At 38.2% G+C, this 22,926-nt stretch overlaps 1 protein-coding gene across 4 annotated transcripts in view; it reads left to right on the forward strand.

Annotated features, from left to right (window-relative positions):
• Nucleotides 1-22,926, forward strand: part of PTPRK (protein tyrosine phosphatase receptor type K) — a 388,737-nt gene that overhangs the window by 206,446 nt on the left and 159,365 nt on the right. For all 4 annotated transcript variants that reach the window (XM_058419621.1, XM_058419620.1, XM_040057700.2 and 1 more), the window contains exon 7: nt 15,363-15,656. In XM_058419621.1, coding sequence (XP_058275604.1) covers nt 15,363-15,656 — 294 coding nt within the window. The remainder of the gene's footprint in view (nt 1-15,362; nt 15,657-22,926) is intronic.

A 22,926-nucleotide genomic window follows, 5' to 3' on the forward strand; every position in this document is an offset into this window, starting at 1 on the left:
CCAAGAAAAGTATAAACGCCACAGAGTTAGAATACTTACCTGTGGGGGAAGTACAGGTAAGTATTCTAACTACCTACGAAACAAAGACAGACAGCAGGGCAAAACATTTTGCTTTGGCAGGAGAGGCTGTGTAGAAAAATGGTTGTTTTATCTTCTTTTAAGGTATTTTAATGTTTGTAAGCCCTAGAATTACTCATGGATTGGCCTGCAAATAGAAGAATTGAGGGAGTTCAAACAAGATATTTTACTTGCTGACTTTGTTTACCTTTGCTGATCATTTTCGCCACACAATAAAGTGATGATGGGATATGAAAAAACTTCATAAGATGTATGTGGAATGATTTAATTAAAGTACAACATAATTATGGTTTCTTAATGCATCTATATTACATTAACCATTCAGGGATGTAAATCAACAGAAAATTAATCTGTTTTCAGCTGGTTAGCTTATATTGCTTTGGCTCTGCAAAGTAGCTTTTGTTTTAAAACCCAGAGCTCTCCATTCAGGCATCAGAATAAGAAATAAAAAGCACCCTTGATAATTTATAATTAAATGTGAAGGATATGTGGCCATACAGCCATGTACCATCCACAGTCTGAAAAAAGATAGTTGGATCATTAGTAGCTCTATGCAGAGGGCACTCATCTATAATGGATTACATGGACCGAAACCTATAGGTTATTTGCAATATCGTCCAGTATTCAATGAGTAGCTTGACATGTAGCAGCAGTTTTTTGGCTTTTTTTTACTTCTAGAGAACATGATAGTGACTTCAGAAAACATTGCTGCCGGGCCAGAATCTTCTTAGTTTAATGAGTAGGCTTGGGGAGAGATGTAAGAATGAGAGAGGCACTTCATACATCACTGAGCATCTAGCAATCTATAGCTTAAGATTTATTGAGCCAGATTTATCGACTCATGAGTGTAATATCCATGACAAACCTTCTACAAATTTGTCAAAAAATTTCTGAACTTGTGTTTTTGCCCAATAGGGAGCGAGGAGTTCCCACAATTAGCTCAAGTTATTCATGGAAGAACGTACTTCCCTCCAAAGCTGCCATCTATTTTCACTCCAAGAAATAGCAAGTCATTCCATATTAATCAATTTCATGCCACTTGTCATTCCATAAACATCTAGCATGTATTCCTTCAATCATCATTCTTTCATGTTGAGTGTTGCAGATCAATTAAATGTTTCCATATAGGTCTTCAAGTACTTCTATTTGGCCTTTTCTGTGTCTTCTCTTCTGGCTCATCTCACAGGAGATAGGAAGAACAACCAGATCTCTATAATTTATTTTAGATGAGAGAACATTAGGGGTTTATGCAGTCACACAAGATATTATGCTTTGTGTTGTGCTCCTAATAATCACTGATATTTATTTATTTATTTATTTATTTAGTCTGAATTAAACTGACATGGTCTTGAAATTCCCAACAGAAATATTATTCCTGTCTGATTATACTGATTTAGAGTCCATAAGGGATTCATAAGGCTCAATGCACTGCTTTGTACTTATCAACTTTGACTTTATTTGCCATTTTATTTCTTAATTCTGCAGCATCTTAAGGGAAACAAGAAAAGCTGGATATGACTACTCACAAAATACCTACAGCTATGTAGCACAGCAGATAAGGCTACTGCTGCTTTAATTGGAGCCATCACTAAAACCCCACGTTTTCTTACTGGCATTGTAGGCAGACATATGACTTAGTAAGGGTTTAAGAAAATGGTTCAGCCTCAAAAGGAGGGTTGTAGAGACTCCTCTGAGAATCTCTGAACCGTTAGGGCAAGGTGCTGGCCTTGGAAATGGTGAGTCTCTGCACAAATTCTGACTCCAGTCAGACAAGAGGAATGGATGTGGAATGTTCTTACACTGGAAGATTAAGTGATATATATATATATATATATATAAAAAAAACCCTGAATTATGTTCTGAATGTCCCTTTTTATCATCTAGTGCCTCACATGCAACTAGGCTGAAACATCAAAACGTCATTTTGTAAATGTTAATGTAAATGTTTTTTCTTGCAGCTGTTTTCTGAATTCGGATGAACTTTTTTATCTTAACCTCCTCATCTTTTATTGTTTTGCTGTGCACATAGGCACCCACCCTTTCTTCCCCATAAGGAAATGCAACCCCAACCTCAGCCTCTCTAGCCCATTTATTTCCAAAGGAAAAATATTTTTGTGTGTGTGTATGTATGGAGTTATTCTGTTTTCAATTTGTAAGTCACTGCACTTAGAAAGGTATAAAATATGTGTCCACGAGATAGGCTTGTGGTACCTCTATATTCCTGACTGTAACCAAAGTTAGCTATAAAATAGGTTTCCTGTACTTGTGTGGCCCTGAGAAAGGGATTATTTGAACACTGGAAAAAAAATCAGAATCTGCTTCATGCTCAGGATTGTCTAGCCCCTGAATTTTCACTGGCTGAATGTGGGTACTAAGGAGAAGGATGTGCACTCTGAGAATGTGCGTCAGAAGTTGGGAAAAGAGGCTGTGCCAAGTGGGGAGAACTTAGAAATCTTGCTGATGGCTGACTTCTCGGTACAGTGACAAAGAACTTCTTAGGGTGAAACTCTAGTGAATTTTGGAAAGAAAAAATGTGTTAAATGAAAAGGAGATGGTTTTGTTTTGGTTTTTTTTGGTTGTTTTTTTTTTTTTTTTTTTTTTTTTTTTTTTTTTTTTAATGTCAAATTGCTGTTTTGTGGCTTCTTATGCTTGGAAAAAAAGTTATGTTCATTTATTCTGAATGTTTCAGTAAGTCCAGGTTGCCTTTCCCATTACATATTGGGGAGGAAGGTGAATAATAAGTGAAGGCTTTCTTGAGAGCAGGTAACTAAGGTACTGAGAGATAGAAGCCTAAATAAGAGTTCAGTGGGGTAGCTTCACCAGTCCTCTGACTGAATTGACAAAACCTGCTTATTTTGTGCCCCAAACTCACATTTCTGACGGATAGCAAGTTGGGTGAGAGAAGTTTCCTGGTGCTTGCAGTTGTTTAAAAGTAAACAAACCAGCCAAATTCTTCAAAAAACACAAACAAATTTAAAGTTTGAGGCAGAGATTTAGAATTCAGGAGGAAGAATCATGACTTTGCTTGTCTTCATCAAAAACAGTATTTAATATTTCTGAAAAAGTACTCCCAGCTTTGGGTACTGGGGCCAACAGAGCTTGCTAGTAAAATTGCACAAGTTTTTTTTCCCCATGAGGGCATGCTTTTTTTACCATCACTTATGTAAAATTTAAGGGCTTCTTTAAAGCATTGCTGCTGTCTGTTTAACTGGTAATATGGTGACAACTGATTTATTTTTGTCTCCAGATCTTTTGTAATGTGCTCTTAGGTGCTTGGTTCGACATGCAGAACTAAGAAAGACCCACCCTTTGACAAAATGCCTGTTATGCCCAGGCCATCAAAATGTAATGAACAACATAGATTACTTGTGCAATATTTGAAGGTAGCAATTTCCACAATAGTGCATATTATTATAAACTGTGTTATTACCAGTGGATCTTGTATTTGGAGAGAAAAACAGTACTGTACAATTTCTACCTTAATAATTTCTTCTCTTATTATTTCTGTAGAGTTGTTGATTTTGTTTGCCTTTCTTATGTGAATACACCAGGCTGGTCCCAGAACTTTCAGTGTGCCAGCCCAGCTTAAGTAGACATTGGTTAGTATCATATTCAAGAATTAAAACACGCAGTAGCAGAATAAGAAGCTGTGTATTCTTGTTTAGTTTGTTCATCAAAAAATGATAAGATATCTCAGAATGATTAAAATAAGAGAGCAAAAGAAAAGTTGGGGTTTTTTTAACTAAATGTGTGTGTCAGTTGAAATAAGATGCAAAATTTAGACTCTTTTTCTGTTCTTGGGGAGCTTCTATTCCAGATTCATATTGATACTTTGGACCTTTTTTTTGCAACAAAACAAAGATAACAGGCTTTAATCAACTCATAAAATCATAATACCTCATAAAGATCTTATTAGCATGCAGAACTGGTGGGGTTTTCTGTTCTGACTTGATTTTCTAGAAATTTCTTTCAGACTTTCACACTCAGAGTGCATTTGGCGATGGGGTGGATGGCAGCTGCCTTGTTACCCTAATTTCATAAGTATTCCTTAACATCTGTCCAGGTCCTCTGACAAGGGCAGTGGTTACTTTTGACCACCTCTATCCCCCCAGCTCTTTCTGAGGCTGGCTTTCATGGTAAAAGCAGATGTAGCAGCCAGCACCTTCTTAAAAGGTAGTTTCAGTCGTTGCCTTCTCTTTTCCCTGCTCTCAAAAGTCTGAGCTTGTGCTTCCATTTCTCTGCTGACACTGGCTTTTGTCTGAAAACACTGGGAGTTGCTGCAGGGAACTAGGAAAGCAGGAAACTCCTAAGAAAGCAGGGAACTTCCATGTACATGCCTGCAAGATCAGTTTTAAACCTAAACCACTGTGACTGTAGTGTAGAGGAGTGACTGTGAGCAACACTGAGGGTGGGAAGTGGAGGAGTAGGATTGCCCCCTGAGGTGTGTTAGATGATGTATATTTCATATCTGTGATGTAAAACTGTGGTGTAAAAACCATTTTTGTTTCTGTTGGTTCATTGCATAGATTGAGGGAAGTGTCTCAGTGCCGCCTAAAATTAGTCCCCTTCTCTCATTCCATGGGCTGCCTTCTGGCATTTTTGGCAAGAAATATTTGGACATGCTGTAATAAGAAATGTGAAGACATTGGTGGTGGGAACATCTATATGTGTCTTAGAAAAGATTATGAATAGAAAAAGAGAGATTTGAGCAAGAAAACAGCACCTCAAAAATAAGTTTGCTCAAAAGTGGTGATGGATTCTGTCATTTCTCCCCGTAGATTTGCATAGGCTGAGCACACACGAAATCCCTCTAGATAATCATTAATGTGTAACCCTTATATTAACTTGTATCAGTTTTTCCTCTGATGGTAGTATTCAAGTGCTGACAGAAAGCTTTTACCATCCATGAAATGGGATACCTGAGAAAGAACTTGGCAGGATGCCTTGCAAGTCTGAAGGGGAAGGTTTTCTGTTCATCTCTGCCCCCTGTGCATTTGTAAGGTCTTGCTTTAATAATAAGTGTGTGATCCTTCCTTCCTTCCTTCCTTCCTTCCTTCCTTCCTTCCTTCCTTCCTTCCTTCCTTCCTTCCTTCCTTCCTTCCTTCCTTCCTTCCTTCCTTCCTTCCTTCTTCCTTCCTTCCTTCCTTCCTCCTTCCTTCCTTCCTTCCTTCCTTCCTTCCTTCCTTCCTTCCTTCCTTCCTTCCTTCCTTCCTTCCTTCCTTCCTTCCTTCCTTCCTTCCTTCCTTCCTTCCTTCCTTCCTTCCTTCCTTCCTTCCTTCCTTCCTTCCTCCCTTCCTCCCTCCCTCCCTCCCTCCCTCCCTCCCTCCCTTCCTCCCTTCCTCCCTTCTCTCCCTTCTCTCCCTTCTCTCCCTTCTCTCCCTTCCACCCCACCTCTCTCTGTGCATCAATGATTTAACCCATGGTTTGGGTTCATGGTTACAGTAAAATCAGTGTCACCACTTACATGCTTAAGTTTCTGTAATTGCTTTAAATACAACTGTAAATGCTTGGAAGCTGAAGCCAAAGCCAGGCCAGCTATTCCTCTCATCTGCAGGTACTGCAGAGTTCAGGACCCTTCTGGTACAAGGACGTGTACAGCTCATTGCATTTATAGAGCATGATACGATTTTAAATCCTGTCTCACAATGCTACTATCCCAACAGCACATGACACATTTTTCTGTGCCATTTAAAAGGCATGCAGGAAAGCTGGTGATAAAAATTTGTGTAAGTGCTGGCAGGTTATAGTGTGACTTCCAAAATAAGGCATACGGGAGAATTCCAGGACAGGAGTGCTGTCTGGGTAAACTTTTTTAGCTTTCAAGTTTTATAGATAGGTAGAGCTCATGAGATGTAGATCTGTGTTAGTTGTTTTTTGGGTTTTGTTTTGTTTTGTTTTGTTTTTTGGTTTTTTTTTGGGGGGTGTCTCTTTGAGTTTGTTTTGTATTTTCCTCTTTTTTATTTTTGCCTATTTATTTATTTATTTTTGTTTCACTGAATTCTATTCAAAGGCTCTGGTTTGAACTTTTTAAGTTTAATTATAAATGTGTCACTTTAACTTTTGTCCATCGGAAAGTTTCTATTTTTGGGTTGTTTAGGCAGTAAACTGAGTGTATGAGCATGACTACAGCATCAACAGATATGAGAATAATGCAAAAATCTTCACAATCTCATTTTACTGGACCAGTTCAGACTTAAAATTAAATCAAAATTAAAATAATCCAAATACTTAGACAATAGATATATTCCCATCGCACATTGCATCACCATGTAAAAGCAAATTTTGGAGTCTCTAAAACAGTATTTTGTTCATCTTCAGGTATTCTTTCTGTAATCTTTAGTTTTATTCCTTCTCACCATTGACAGCATGTGGATGTGCATGTAATCTCAGTATTGTCAAATTGCAAAGCCTTGTAGAGTTGAGAGTAATTCCTTCTTGGGAGGTACCAATTTTGAAGAAGGCATTCAATTTTGTTCTCAGCCTGCTGATTCCTGACAATGAAGCAGATAAAATATTTCTTTCCAACAGTAATCTCAACACTGAGATCTCGAGGGCATTACTGATACATGTGGATAATGAAGTCATTGTGATCAACTTTTCAGCTGGAGACATTTCTACAGCTGACTCATTTACGATGACTGATTATTTTTTAATTTTTTTATTTAAAATTTGAATGTCTACTCATTACAAGCAACTCTGTTTCTTACATTTATTCCTTTTTCCTCTAGGACTGTGCTGCATAAATGTCTTTAACGCAATGCAATCTTTTTGACAAAATGTGTCATAATTTTCTTATTGATTCCCTTAGTAACATAGCCTATTATAATTCAAAAAATAGGCATATGTCCTGATCATAAATTGCATAGAGGGATGACATATTCCAATTTTTAGACAGACTTTTTTTTTGTGGTTTTTACAGGTAAGCTGGGCATGTTCTTAACCTTGTTTACAGTTTCTGCTGACAATGCTAAAGCTGCACACTGTTCCTTTATTTTAAAGGAAGATAATAAAATGAACGTGGTGGTGTTTCAAATCAAGGTGAATAAAATGCCAGGGTGATGCATAGGACATAACATCACTATGCAGAAGTTAGCAGTTTTCACTGTTGAAATAATTCCTATTTCAGCACTTTAGGTGGTCACTAACTGCCACGTCACCTAAATTAGACACATTTTAGCTGCATGAGCTTGCAGACTTTGTTGTATCTAAGACACAAACTTTATATATTAGGTGCTCAAAGCTAAAACAGTAGCTTGAAGTGAGCTTGTGACATACTATTCCTGTTTGCAGTCCCCAAATTAGAGATATTATGTTGAAATATGTCAGTACCCTACCTAAACCAGGATTGTGAGCTCACTGTTCAATTTGCCATTTCTGTTTGTTGCTATTTTTTCTCCAGTGACTGATTCTCTAGGTAGTTACCTGAATTTCAGTGCTATAGATATTTATTTTTAATGTTTATTTAAAATTGATCCTTTCACTTTTCCCATTTTAAGTAATAAAAGACAATGAAAATGGTCTTGCACACTCTCTGAAGAGAGTTGGATATATCACTTGTTACCACCTGGTCACTAAGCCATTACTTGGAATGAGGTTTTTTTGTTCCAGACAACTAACTCTCTTAATTAAAATGTAACATTTTTTAGGTATTGTGTCACAACCTCTGGACTAGCAGCTAGTGCCAAATGCTATGCAGTTGGGATAAATTCTATTTTAAAGTCACAGAAATTATTTTCTGAAGTCACGGAAATAAAGTCTGCATAAGTGGAATTAGAAAGAAAAAAAAGAGTTTGAGAAAAACCTTTATAGCAGATTTGTAAATCATGAGCTGTTTAAGTTTCTCCATGTAGCCACCATCACTTATGGTTACAGAACAGCAGCTAAGTGGGAATTAGTTTTAGATTGTGTTGGAGTTTGGTTTGGTTTGGGGATTTTTTTTTTTTTTTAATTGGTTGGTTTTTGTTTTGTTTTGTGGGGTATTTGTGCTGTTTGTTTGTTTGTTTGTTTTAAATAAAGGCAGTCCTGTAGCTATATGGAACACTTCACTGGAAAAGCCTACTGATTTCTACATGAAGAAATCATTCAATATGTCAAAGTTAGTTATTTTTATTTAAAAAATCTTTGCTGCCTTCTCCATCAGTACAGTGCCCTCTCCAAGCTACCTGTAGAAGACTAAGATGGGAACAATAGAAACTTTCCTATCAGGAAAAAAAAAAAAGTGGAATTATTTACGATGTAGAAAAATAAAATACCTGTTAAAATGAGTTAAACTTGATAAGCAGAGAGACTTTTTTGTCCACTGGGAGAAAAAAAAAACCCAAATACATTTATTAAGAAAATGGTAAATGAGATTTTGAACAAATGAAAAAGCCAAGCAATGGCTTGGGGTATTATTAATTAAATGGCCAAGATTTGTGAGAGCTCCAAAGGACTTGCAGCTGGTTGGGTTTTTATTGTGTTAATTTCTCAGCAGCATTTGGTCTTGCAGTAGTGGAGGTGATTGTAAAACTTCTCTGAGGTGAGTTATTTTGAGGGTTGCAGATGGTTTAAGAAAGTGTGCCTTCCTGCAGCTTCTGCAATGTGCCCTGCCCAGCAGTCGAGCTCGTCCTCCTTTATTCTGATGTTTTCCAGATGCATTGTGTCTTTTGGGCAGGAGTAATCTATGTAGCTGATGTATAGCATGTCTGAGAATAAGCTTGCAGTGTTCTTCTCCTTTGCCACAAGAATAAGGTGAGCTGCTGAGGTGAGAAGAGCAAGTGCCACTATGTAGTGTGAAGGCAAGAATCCCATGAGCTAAGTCCCTAATGGCAGCATTTCTCACCTAAGGCTCTGTGTGTCTGCACCTATGAATTGGGTAGTTAATACTGTCCTGATGCAATTTTGTTTATTAGACTTCCCATGTAAAGTCTGATTGGTGGCTAGAAGGTCTTGGAGCTATGTAGACCTAGAAGAGTGTTTTTAATAATTCTGAAACGGAAAATATGCCACATTCTTGGTTTTATTTTTTGCTTTGTTGGGTTTTTTCGGTCTTTTTGCTTTTCCTAGTTTTCAGAAGTCAAGGAGAGTGCTCATGTCCCATTACTGAACTGGCCTCAAAGCATTGCACAAACTATTCGAAGCACAGGATTTTGTGTTTTTTCATTTGTCTTCGATGTGTTATGCAGCAAAACCACTAAGGACCAAACTACTCACTAGAGGTGGAGCGTGTAAGGTGGCAGACTCAGCTGTGAGTGTCGTCTGTCATGCACAGAAGGAGAAAACTTGAGATCTTGGAAATTTAAAAATAAACTGCAGAGGTTTTCTGTGACTTTAAGGTTCATGACACCTCTGCTGTTCATCAGGTCTGTGCTTTCAGCTTGGCATCCCTCAGTCCTCTTTATTAACCTGCTTTTTAACTGAGCAGAATAATTTCTTGTCAGGCAAGTACTGTTTTCTGTAATGCTTTTCCCTTAGTTGGCAAAGCCTCCTGTTTGTGTTAATACACCTTGTGTTGGTGCTGAGGGGTGGCAGGTCTTGTCAGGCTGCTATCAGTGTAGCAGACAGCCAGCTGTCCTTGCAGACAGGCCAAGACCAAAATAAACTTATTTTTCTTAAATTCTGATTTTTTTTTTCCCTGTCAGAGCAGTACTTCCTTAACATTTTGGAGAGCTGAATGAAATATTTCTAGTCTGTGTTAAAGATATGCTGCATGCAGAATGAGTCTTGAAACTCCCCCCCCACAAAACAAAACAAAACAAAACAAAACAAAACAAAACAAAACAAAAAAAAAAAAAAAAAAAAAAAAAAAAAAAAAAAAAAAAACCACCCAGTGTTTGGGCTCAAATTCTCCATGGTTTGTTTTTATTTTCAAATTATTCATAATCCATTTTGTCACCAACTTCATGACCACATAATTTCTTTCAGTTATACTTCTTCAGAGCCGTATGAGAAACATCTTCTATTTTCCTCCCAACTTATGGTTAAGAGAACTTCCTGCTGTTACTCTTCTTCAGTTACTATTCTCATTGATCCATTTGTGGCTTAATACTCTAGTTGAATTTTTCAGTCACTACTTCTTGTTAATTATTTTTTTTTTTCTGCAGGGTTAACCAGCTTTTAAGACCAAGAATGTTGTTTCCCTGCTAGTATTTGACTGCCATAACTTCTTCTAAATGTCATTCATGTTCTCCAAATTTTAATATTTTAAATATTTTTAAGCAAATATTTTTACTTCTGGTTTTCAATACCTTTTAAAACACATCTCCAGAGCAGTATGTAATCTTCCAGTACACAAAGAGTACTGAAGCAGTGCAGCTCTTGCAAGGAATTGGCAGCCTGCTTCCTTCCCTATGCACTTCTGCGCCCATGCCATGGGTCTCCTGATGCCGCTTTGCCACGATATCTCCGTGTGCAATCTGGAGCGCAAGAGCACAGGCAGGCTTCTCCACAGGTCCAGCTCCTGGCACGCAGGGATTTACCCCTTACCCTGCTATGCCTTGCGTGTCTCCGATTGCCTTGGTGTCCCATGCCTGGGGCCCCTGGTCCCACAAGGCTTCCTATGGCAAAGGTTGTGCATAGCCAGTGTGGGTCAGGCACTGAACCTCAGCTGAGTTGAACTGGAAAAGCAGAGAGCTTGTAAGTAATATACAGTAATATTTCTTCTTTGGAAGAAATTTCCCTAGAAGAGAAAGTGAGTTTGATACAGGTGAGAGCTAAGTCTTGAGTCATTTGTGGAGACATATTTGCTATACTCCCTAGAACATCCAGTATTATCTGTATTTATATGACTTTATATTTTTGTTTCTTTGAATTATGAAAATTTTTAAAGGAACTTTGTATTCTTTTGGTTGACCTAATTTCTTGATAACTTATGGTGTATTTAAAACATCGCTTTTGATTTCTGGTGAGGTGAGGCTGGTGTTGTGTTTCTTATAATGAATGAATGCTCTTTTATACTTGTAAAAATTAAGCTTTTTATACCTTGTTGTGTGTATTTGGTTAAACATTTAATACTCATCAGCATACCAAGTGTATGGCTTGGTGTGAGACATTTCACAGAGCAAGCTGAACATGCTGTCAGCAGAGGGAAGGCACAGTGTGTGTGTGAGTGGAGGGGACTTGCAGGCTATTACTGCACAGCATTAACGTGTGCAGGTCCTGTACAAGGCACGAGTGGGATGAGCATGGATGAAGGCATATTCCTGATCTGAATGTCTGGGCTACGTGGTGACCAGCCCTCTCCTTCCCACCTCTCCAAACCCTTATGCTGTGCAGGAAGTCTCTTGGTACATGCTATGCTCAGCAAAATATGACTCTTGTAAATAAGATTTTATAAGATTTTATCAAGCATGCAACCAGTATCAGCTTTTCCTCCAAAATGAAACAATATGAGAATTCCGGATTATTTTTATTTTTTGCTTTGAACAGATCTTTAACAGTATATGACTGCCAGTAAGATACAAATGAAACTACCTTCCTTTGTTTTAAACTTAGGAAGTGTTTAATCTTGGAAGGCAATGTAGTATAGCATGCATATGTTACTTGAGAATATTGGAAATTTTATGTATCTTAGTGACTATACTAATAACACTAATGACCTTTTCTGTTTGGTTTTGGGTTTGGTTTTTTGGTTTTTTTTTTTTTTTTTCTGCCTGTGAATCCGTAATTATTTGTATACAGTGTTTCATATTAAAAATATGACACAACCACTTAACTGTAGGAAAACTGGTTGAGGAGGTTGAAACTGCATGCTTATTCTAGTCATTGGTGCCTAAATATCACACTACATTTAATATACAGTGTCATACACATACTGATGTGAGCATAATATACTGCTAGTAGCTCAGCAGAATGAGAACTTAGCACTGACAAAATGTCAGTCTTAATTTCTTATTATCTTAGCTGTGGGCATTTCATGTCAAAACCAGAGCTGACCAAATACTGCAACATCTTATGCATGAAAACACTTTCATTTATTTAATGTCTTGCAGATGTACAAGTGGTCTTTTAATATAGTCTTTCTGAGATGTTAGTGGTCATGAAAACTAGAAGGGATTTTGTCAGATTCAACACCTTTATACATTGGCTAAAAATATAGTCAGAAAATTAGTCAATAATTAAACTAGTTACATTGGATAAGGAATCTTAAATTTTGTGCTTAGCAAAGGAAGAAATGCAACTCACCATATAGGGTCTTTGATCAAACTTTTTAGTGTGTCTTAAATGCCTATTAAAATCATGATTCTGCTGATGAGTTCAACCACCTATGGGTTGAAATATTTTTTCATAAATTATTATTTAGAACCTTATGGCTTTACACAGAGAGTTCATGGCTGAGAAAAGGGGAACTGAGCTCAAGGAAAATTGATTGCTAGGAATACTCTGTGCCTTTGTCTATCTCCTCATAATAATTGAGGAAGGTGGCTTCTTTTTGGCAGAAATAAAGGGCAGAGCTCTCCAGCTGGGTTGCAATGATCAGAGCAGGGAGAAGATGGAGAGACATCACTGTGCTGCCTCACCTAGTCTTTGGGTCTAGGTGACTGGAAGCCAAAAAATGCATCTGAGTAGGGGCCACGTGCGTTGGAGCGCATTGACCTGGTGAGCCTCAGCTTCCTGCAATTCTTCCTCTAATCCAGGCTCCAAACATCTAAGCCATCACCTGGCTTGGCTGAAGTGGAGTTTTTATGTTGTTTATAAGCCAGAACAAACTTCTTAGAGGGTGATTTTCTTTAAGGTACTTTTTCACGCATCTCCTTTTATTTTTCATGTCTCATATAAGAGGTTTTTCATTTTTGGCAGACTGTCTTCTCAGGGCACTCTGAAACTGGATTATTTACTACAGGTGGACCCAGATTGCTGTGGTAAAAAAAGCCAGCAATGTATACTTCCTTGAAGGATGTAAATTGTGTTTTAAAACTCACTGAAAGAAAAGTATTGTTGATATGTGTGATATTTTCTATGGGAATGGCAACCAAAACATTAATAATGGCTTTGTTCTATCTTTTTTAGCTATCAGTGACAATTTTTAAACTGTAAAAGTTTCAGGTTGCTGTATATACAAAAGGAAATTGTGATTTCAAATTATAATTGGAGATGTGGTTATAGAATAATGAATGGGAATAATTAATAGGAAGCTAATTGGGTAACATCAGAAAAGTTTATCCTGGTATATTGGGATTGCATGCTTCAGTTGATACTTAGTGTACTTTTGGGATTTCTGGTTGCACCTCACCTCTGGTTCTGATTGTATATTGTATTATGAAGAATATTAATAATGCTGCAGAACAATTACTTGTTCATTTGCTAACTGATTAAAATTCATGCATAATTTATTGGAACTGGGAGAGACTTTATAAATAAGTCTCCTTGGCCTCAAGAGCTTAAAAACAAAATGCGTATGCTAATATAAGAATGTGCTTTACTTCTTAACATAAGAACTTAATAGGCGATGGTCTCATTAATGTGAGGTTTTATTTGTGATAATCGTGCTCTTAATCAAAGTATATGCTTCTAAACATAGTCATATGTTTTAGGAATTTATGACCTGGAGTTGGTAGTGCCTCATGCTCATCAGTGATGATGTTTTCTGCTATAATGTACACTGACCTTAGAATACATTAGTTTGACATTTAGTATGTTAGCTCCACAGCAAATAAACTGCCCTCATTATGCCCAGCTGCATTTCTGAGCTTTGATGCAGGTAGGGATCTAAATTAATTCATAAGCACATCTATTGCCAAAGAGGGGTAAAATATTAATAATTAACTGAGGTACTTTCTATACTTTTGTATATCCTGAAGCAGAAATGGAAACACCTTAGGGCATTCACCTTTTCACTCTGGGAGGTAAAAATCAGCTCCCACTACAGCCACTATGACATGGCTACAGACTCCCTGGTCCCCAAACTGAGTGGTTTGAGAAGCAGCTAATTTAGAAAAAATCCTCAAGATATGTGCCAAAATCTGAGAAGCTTGGTTGTGTATAGAGCTGGTAACTATACTGTTTGGAGTGAGCTGTGGTACCTGGAAAGGAAGCTTTGCTGCTGAAAATAGTGAAGCAGGCAGAACCAGGGAGTCACTAGCTGAACTTCACCAGGCAGGGAGGATGAGATGTGAAAGGAGGTCCACCCCTCTCCACCATGTGTTCTGTCATTGACATGGGTGGGATCATCTCTGGGAGGGCCAAGAATATGTGCAGTGCATCTGTGTGTCACCTTCTGTTATGTAGAATGTAAGGGTCCCTGCTAGGGAATTCTTACAGTCTGAGGTTAAAAGTTATTTTTAAAATACTAGCCATGAGATCCCCTCTACCTGCTCAGAGTTGCTGATTTGTTAGCTCTGCATTGCTGCTGTGTGAAACCCCCATGTGCACTGAATTTAGTATTGTTGCCTAATTAACTGAAACAAATTAGCTGAAATATGAGCCATCTGGAATGAAAATGAACCTTCCACGTTTTATCAGTGATTCATTTTATTAGAAAAATACTTGTTGCTTGTGATTGTTTCCTAAAATAAATCATGCTTATGCAATGTTTCTATGTTAACATTTCTCAGGGTAGGGGGCACCACCCCTTCCTGTTTGGTCTGTCATTACGTTTTTCACTTTGCAGCTACGTTGAAATATGTAGGCAGGCAGAAGCTGATGAGAAGAGGGGATGACAAAAGGCAGCACACATCCTATTGTTCAAGTTTCAAAATCAGTAGTAATTTTCTAAAGAATAAAATATTGTATGTTGTTGCCATATGTCTTTATTTTGTCACTCTCCTGGCAGCTTTGCTCAGTTCTGAGTACTTTGAATGCCTGTAATAGGCATCTGTATCCTTTTCCCTAACCGCATCCGGTGGATTTCAGATTAACTGCAGTGATACTCATTTTTAAGAATATTCTGTGCAGGGGTAGTGTATCATCTCTTGCTGCTCTTTCTATAAGGAAAGTGCAAATGTGGCTTCAGTCAATAAAAGAAAATCTCTAGTTATTGGTATAATAAATTATATAAATGAGCATAGTTTTTTACAGAAAAAAATCCCAAGCAGCAGCAATATATAAATCAGACAGGATTTTGTGGTTTCTAGCTGAGATTTTTAAAAGGAAAATATAGCAATGAACTGATGCCAGTAGCGCACCACTCAGTTCCATCAGCTGAAATTCTCCTCAGCTCTTCATCATTGATGTCAGTTTGAATTTGTTCCTGAGGTTTGGAATCATTGCTGACCAAACTCTGACAGCTCACCGTGTAGAGAGCCCTCCTCTTAATGGGTTTTCCAGCTTTTGTTTTATCGCTGGCTCTTCTTTTGTCTCCCCTGCAGAGCCACCTCGGCCGATAGCTCCCCCGCAGCTGCTGGGCGTTGGGCCTACATACTTGCTCATCCAGCTGAATGCCAACTCCATCATTGGGGACGGCCCCATTATCCTGAAAGAGGTGGAGTACCGGATGACGTCCGGGACTTGGACCGAGACCCACGCTGTCAACGCACCAACGTACAAGCTCTGGCACCTGGACCCCGACACCGAATATGAGATTCGGGTCCTGCTCACCAGACCGGGCGAAGGCGGGACAGGGCAGCCAGGACCGCCGCTCATCACCAGGACCAAGTGTGCTGGTGAGTGTTGCTCTGGAAAAATTAACAAAAACCCAAAAACTTTTTACTTTATGGTTTGTTAGATTGGCAGTTAATTAGCTTGTATCAGGACTTAAGGATTCCCTTCACACCCACAGGATCCCCAAGTTTCTGGATCAGTAAGGATTTGCTGTGTCCTCTCCTTTGGCTGGTCATTGTCTAGGTTGCTAACCCTTAGATTAGGAGGCAGGAAGTTAAAAGTCTAAGAAAACATTTTGCTTCTCATCACATAAGGAAGGGGACCTTGATTTCTGGCAAGTCCTGACCCCCTTGTTTCTTCACCTTCGTATTTTCAAATACATTTTAAGTAAACTTGCACATAAAGGAAATTGCACGGGAAAAAAAGGACATCTTTAAGAAATAGAATTTTGCAAAAGAAAAATAGTGTATTTCTGCATAATTTGTCTTTTCCCTAGCAGTTACGTATCGCCTGACAGAATCTCCAGCTATAATACAAATACTGAAATCTATGACTGCTCCCAGGGAAGCGGTCACAGCAGCAAGCCTGCCAGAGTTCGAGAAGTGTTTGGACAACGCTCTCAGGCTCATGGTGACTCTTGGGGCTCTCCTGTGCAGGACTGGGAAGAGGTCTCAATGATTATTGGGGATCCCTCCCAACTCAAGATATTCTATGATTCTCTAAATTGTAGAATACAATTGAAAATACAAATAGTGTTTTCTCTGTTTTTGACTACTGTCACCAAAATCATGTGCTGCTGAGCCCTGCAGTCTGCTTCCTGTTTCTTAGAGTGCCCCTGCGTGGCCAGCACCAAGAAGATTAGCACTGTCAACTTGTGTAATATGCTGTTCCTTTTAAAGCTACTTAAAGTTATTTTAATCTCAGCTTTCACAAGAAGAAAGATAATACCTATGTCTCATAGTTACAGGGAAGATAAATTATAGATTTGAATCTCAGACTGTGAGGAAAATAAGCATAAATTAGATTGTGGGGTTTTCTCTCCTAGTCTCAGAACTTCTAGGGCCTGACAGTGTTTTAAAGTTGGCACAGTATTAGATTTAGCAAAGAGTGCTGATAACCATCATTCAAAATCACATTAAAGTAATCAGAAGTGCAAGTGGGAGTCTCAGGTTTCCAGTGTCATGTATATATGTGAATCAGAAATATACAGAGCTTTTTCACAAGCTGAAAACAGATCTCTGATGGAAGACCACTCATTTTTTTCTACTTAAGGAAGAGTGTCAGGGTCTGGATCAGAAGCCAGAAATTCTAGCAGACTAGGTCAGTGGGTATGAATTCCAGAAAATTAGAGAATCTTTTTAAAGTTGCTTATAGTACTGTCAGAAGTTGACACATGAAGCTGGAGTAAGACTAAACTGAAGGCATCTTCTGGAGTTTGTGATCGTTTTTATAATTTAGTCTGTCTTTCCAGTGAAGTAGAAAGATCTACATGTCTATCTCAGTTAGGGTGTTAGTCTTTGAGATCTAAGTAAGGTTCAAGTATTGGTTTATTGCACAGAATTGGTTTAGACATTCTTCTGAAAAAGTAGGAATTGGAAAACTGCTTCTGTTTTAAAGCGCCTGAGCCGAGAGTAACAAATTGAAATGTTCAAGTTGTTTTCCCAGGACTTGTAAAAGTGTAACTTAATTTACCCAGGTTGTGATGGAGTAAAGATTTTTTGTGGGAAAGGAATTAATTAATTATGTGATGTATTTTTAAAAGCCTGTTGGAGAAATAATGTTACTGTGGGTGTGGTGGGTTTTTTTGTTGTTTTTTTTTTTTTTTTAGCATAACACTCACATGTAAGGCTCCAAAATCTAGTCTCGCTTGAGAAAAAAAATTCAACTCAATCCACTATGAAATTAAGCAGATCAAAAAAATACTTGAGCAGAAAATTCTGAACTTTCTGTGACAGCATTATTTTAATAATAATAAAATTTCAAGCTGTTTACCTTGCAGTAAGATGGGTTCCTGTTCCATTAAAGTGGAGGCAAATAATTGTTACTAGTAGCTAGTTTCAGTTAGAAGAAGGTGTGTCAACAAGGGTTTGTGAAGACTGAAATATTATGCCCAGCATCAGTGATGAGTAAGGGACAGAAGCAGATTGAACGCCCTGCTGCCTCCTCACCTGTCTGGAAAATGAGACAGACCTTCTTTTTCTGCAGTGCTCTCCCAGGGCTTCTGATAGATAACTGCAAGTCCTCATCAATATGATTTTTTTGGCTGTTTACACTTACATTTTTCTTGTAAAAGGCAAATTAAAAATATAAAAATTAGTCTCTTCCGAAGAGAAGATTGAAATGAAAAAGTAAAGGTAATAATGGAATGTCTCACCCTGCAGTCTCTGCTGCTGCCAGTATTGTACCAGTGACTGGCAGGTGATTTACTGTTCTATATTAGATGACATGTCTGCAGCAATATCTTCTTTCTGGAGTTTCTTCAATTATTCCTAATTCTCATTTCTGACAAGCTCACTTATTTTCAGACAGATACTCTCTTTTCTGTCATTGTTCTTTGTCAATTTTGTCTCTCCATAAGTTTTATACATATTAGTTCAGATTTTGAAAGAAGTTATAATTGATTATCTGCTCAGTATCAGGTGGAATGGTGGGAAATAAATTAATTTTTAACATGAAAATTGACTGCTCTCTATACAGATTAAAAAGTGTGCATTAGTGAATGTGGACTTGATGAGATTGTAAGGACTGAAGTTTATATTCCAAGTAGCAGCAACAGCAAACTCACTGAAAAAATAATGAGAAGCTTGTATTCTGCTTGCTGATTGTTTAATGCTTAAGCAAATATCATCATTTTCAGATGAAGTTTAAAATACTTTTTCCCCATAATCCATTATTTATAATTTCATGCTATTTCTTAATAACATTTTATTGATCAGTTGGCCTCTGCTTTGCTGGAGATGTATTCTACTCCTTAGTGATCTGAGTGATGATCATACTTACCTCATTGTCATACGTGCACTTTTATTATTAGGTATTTAGATCATTTTCTGTCTTCCTCATAGCAAAACTAGTGTCTGGTGACTCATTTACTAAATATTCCCACTAATGCTAAACAAAATTGTTCTTTAATGAAGGGATAATTCTTCCACTAGTTAAGTCCTCTGACAGCCTGTTTGTCTACCTGGCATTTCCCAGGTAATATTTCCTGTGCTAAAGCTAAGGCATTTTGTTAGATGTCTTGTTTTATCAGTCCGTGATTAAAGATAGTGCTGAGCAATCAAATATATGAAACCACTGAGTGTTTTTAAATGGCTGAAGCCTGAAACATCTGAAGCAAAACACTATTTTCTTACGTTATCCTCTGTAAGAGGTGTATGCTTTGTTATTTCCTCTTCTAATCACCACCGGTGATGATACGATCCACGTGTTGTGTTCCCAGCTGCTGATGCTGAAGGATGCTGCCTCCCCCTTGGTCCTCATTCGGGCACCTGAGCTTTATTTCATTCTGACTTCACCTCTTACCTGGGGGTCATTGCTCAGGTTATTCACTTCTCCAGGATTCTGACACCAAAACAAAAGGCAGAGAGTAACACTTTAACCACAAGTAATCCTTAAGGCTGTTTTCTGTGGCTCTGGGGTGTGTTATCCTTCTGAGCTTATCCTCTGAGTTGTTATTTCCTTTCTTCCCTTGAGGGGGTAAGGGGAGAGAGGCAGGGTGTAGAAAAGATGTGATCATCTAAAATTGTCCACTTAGCCTGCTTTTTCAACTCTAAATTAGAAGCTGTTCTCTTACGTGTGCTGCTGCTTCTGAGTAAGAGCTCACAGCTCAGTTTTATGATTAACTGATATTTTAGTGGCAAAGGAGGTCAATAGTTCAGCCTGTCCAGAGCTTAATATATATACACAGTGGAATTGCTTGTTCCTACTTTACTGAAGTTCAGCACAGGGGTATGATTTTTCAGAAAAGGAAGAATTGTAAAATAGTTGGAGAAAAGAGTGCTGTGTGCTTGCTTTTGTTTGTTTGTTTGTTTGTTTGTTTGTTTGTGGGGGTTTTTTTTGTTTTGGTTTGGTTTTTTTTGTTTTGATAATGAAATGAGTAAGGTCAGGGGGGAAGATTATACCTTTAGCAGACCTGAGAAAGGAAAAAATATTTATCAATGATATTTATCAATGATATTGTTATTATAACTATTGTCATTACTGTTATTTCATTGTTCAGAGTCATTATCCATCACAGAGACCTGCTATTGGTAACAGTCAGCATCAAGGCAGGAGAGCAGGAGATGCTGGTTCAGCGATGCAATGCTGGCGCATGAACACCTGCTGGTGAAGGCTGGGGAGCTGGGCTGCTTTCTGCTGCCCTTTTAAGTGCAGAATGTTTGTGTATATTTTCCACATGTATTAGTTTCAAAAACAATATACACAGAGTACAGGATACTGCTGAATTCTCCTCTAACAAACATGAAAAACACCAAAGCGTGGAAAAATATTGAAAAACAAAAGCAAGCTCAAAGGCTTTTGATCATTGTCTTGGGATTTATAACAGAGGGACCCCAGAAAGGTTGACATTGGGAAGTGACCCTGCATGGCCATCTGGAGAACTAAAATGTTGCTGTGGTTACACAAAAAATTGTAAATTCTTTTTAAAATGAGTGGAGTGAGAGGGATATTGTGGTATAGAATCTGCATGTGATGATTTGGGATGCATACAGTGCTACTTCATTCAGTGTTTGTTGCCTTTTACACTTGCAGAACCAGGGCAGAGGGTTCAGGGTAGGGACCTGGATTTGTGGGCTCTGATGTGTGCTGTGCAAGAGAATTTAGAAATATGAGGCAATGTGTTTACAAAATTGGGTAGAGTCAACATCACAGGAGGCTCCTGGAATATACAGCACTGAATAGATAAGCTGTGCTCTTCATTTGTGTCCCTTGCAGTAGTGCAACTACAATAGGTTAAAACTTTGAAAGCTAATAAAAATACAGATAAGTGCGTCATTTTCTGCCCTTTTTTTTTTTTTTTTGGTGGGGACAGAGAGAAATATTTACCTTTACAGAAAAACAGCTGTCTTGATGTTTCAAGCAGGATTTTTATCCTATTTCCCGTAAAGTAGGTATTATTATGGACTTAGACTATAGTTTCAAGGGCAATGTGAATACATTTTGAGTGCTTAAATTACATGTTTTTACTGCTCTTTTTTTTGTTTGTTTTGTTTATGGTTTGAACACATTTGAAGGATAAACTAAAGATGAACAACTGGAAACTAAATTAATATGATACTTTTAAAAATGATTTTACATTAGTCGTTCCAGAAGAGCCCTCATTACTCCAATATTTATAAGTTGCTGTTGCTTTTACAAAAGTGTTTAGCACTTGTGACTGTTTCTGGGCTTTTGGCCAGGTGGTAATTGGAACCATTTAAGGTCTTGCTATCAGATTCCAAATGCACCAGAGTCTTGTTCCATATAGGTTTACCACCTGGGTGTGATATGGGGAGGTGGAGCAGGGAGATATTAAGACAATGGGAAAAGTCTGGAGTAAGGAACTTCATCATATTCCCATTAAGACTGAATACTAGAACTGCTGTTGAGAAGGCATCCTTTAGAAGAGCCATCTGATTTGGACTATCATCTGGCACCAGCAGCCATGCTCTGCTTTTTGTGCTGCTTGCCACTGCTGAGATACCCATACCTCATATAGAATCCTAATGATGCTTATATCCATAAGAAAAGACTGTAGTGCAGCTGACTTACCTAGCAAAAGACCAGGCAGACTGCCCAACCGAGTTCTTGTCAGATTGTGTAAATTAAGCATGGTATCCTCTTTTTCAAAAGGAGTGCAATGCTGATGACTCAGTTGAATTGGCAGTAAACTGCAAGTTCAGACAATGACCTCCCCTAAATTAGTTTTCAGCTTTTTTTTTGCTTGTTTGCTGTATTCACCCTTGCTTAGTATTATTTATATGGTACTTGCAGCTGCAAGTTCCCTCTGTACTTACTGGAAATTTTCTTCCTGCAACATTGCATGTGTCATGTTATACAAGACATGGGTTTCCTGAATTCTCTCATGTTTCATTTTTGGAAAGAGTTTTGTTGATGGCTAGTTTTTTACAGTATAGTATCGTATTCAGCAGTAAATCACTCTGATGCTCTTCACTTAGAGCTAGGAGAGCAGACCCGGGTGGACTCCTCTAGCATGGCCACCCACGTTTCAAAGCCTCAGTTGTGTGCAGTGGGCTCTTCTGCCTTCTTTCTGAAGTCTCTACCAGAGGGCGGGCAGGGACGAGACAAGACGTGGTTGTGGTCATTGGCACTTTACATACTGGTCAGTCAAGGTTTTGGTGGAAAGACTGTTTAAAGTTACTGGCTCTCTTTCTGGTGAAGGACATGAGGTCAGGATGCCCCTTCACTGTGTGGTAGAGGCAGGGGGAGGAAAAGGAGCAGCTACCAGCATTGCACACCACACAGAGCTACCCCGTCTCAAGCAATTTCTCCATCTCTTTCCTCACCTTGGTTTGTTTGGTGGCTTTTCCCAGAGCAGAGCATGCCACGGCACATTGAGACCGCCATGATTTATCCGGAGTGCATGTAACCAGTCAATAGATCACACTTCCGAGAGGAGCACTGTCTGTGGCAAGAAAATATATTGCAGTACATTAATCCACGGTGCCCATTCCAGCTGTAAAAGAATGGATGTGGGCAATAATTCATATTCACAGCACTTGAAAGTGCTGTGGGTGCACCCAGGCCAGATAACTCACATCCTGATTAGAGCTTCTGCAAAGTTAGGGGACTGATGTTCACAGATTTTTAGTCTGTGTCTTCTTATAAACAAGACTGCGGGTGGAGATAATCTTTCCCTTTTAGAAGATTGGAGCTCTTTTTTTGAACTGTGACTTCTATTTTTAATTTCAGCTGAATTATTATATTTTTTTTTAGCATGATTGATTAATGTGCTTGATGCTTTAGTTTGGTTTCATAATTAAGGTCTCTCAACTGTTCAAGAATGCAATATTAATTTTATAGTGTTTGAGAATTGGTAAGTACATAAATAAACTTTTATAGGACTGGCTTTTATTGTATTTTCATTTACCAGTCTATTAAAAATTAATCAGGGAAAATTTTAATAAAGTTTTTTTAAGTTGCTCTGATCATTGCCGCACTAAAGTGTTTTGAAAGCACACTGATTTTTCAGTTATTTTGGCACTTTTGGCAGAGTAGTGTGGATTAGATACGTAGGATTTTGAGTAGCAGGAGTGGAAGGGTGGAAGAGGAAAGCAGTACCAGCAGCCTGTGCTGTGGCAGGAGATGTTGATGAGATTTACCAAACACATT

This window comes from Hirundo rustica, chromosome 3, assembly GCF_015227805.2.
Source record: "Hirundo rustica isolate bHirRus1 chromosome 3, bHirRus1.pri.v3, whole genome shotgun sequence".
In the NCBI taxonomy this organism is placed as follows: domain Eukaryota; kingdom Metazoa; phylum Chordata; class Aves; order Passeriformes; family Hirundinidae; genus Hirundo; species Hirundo rustica.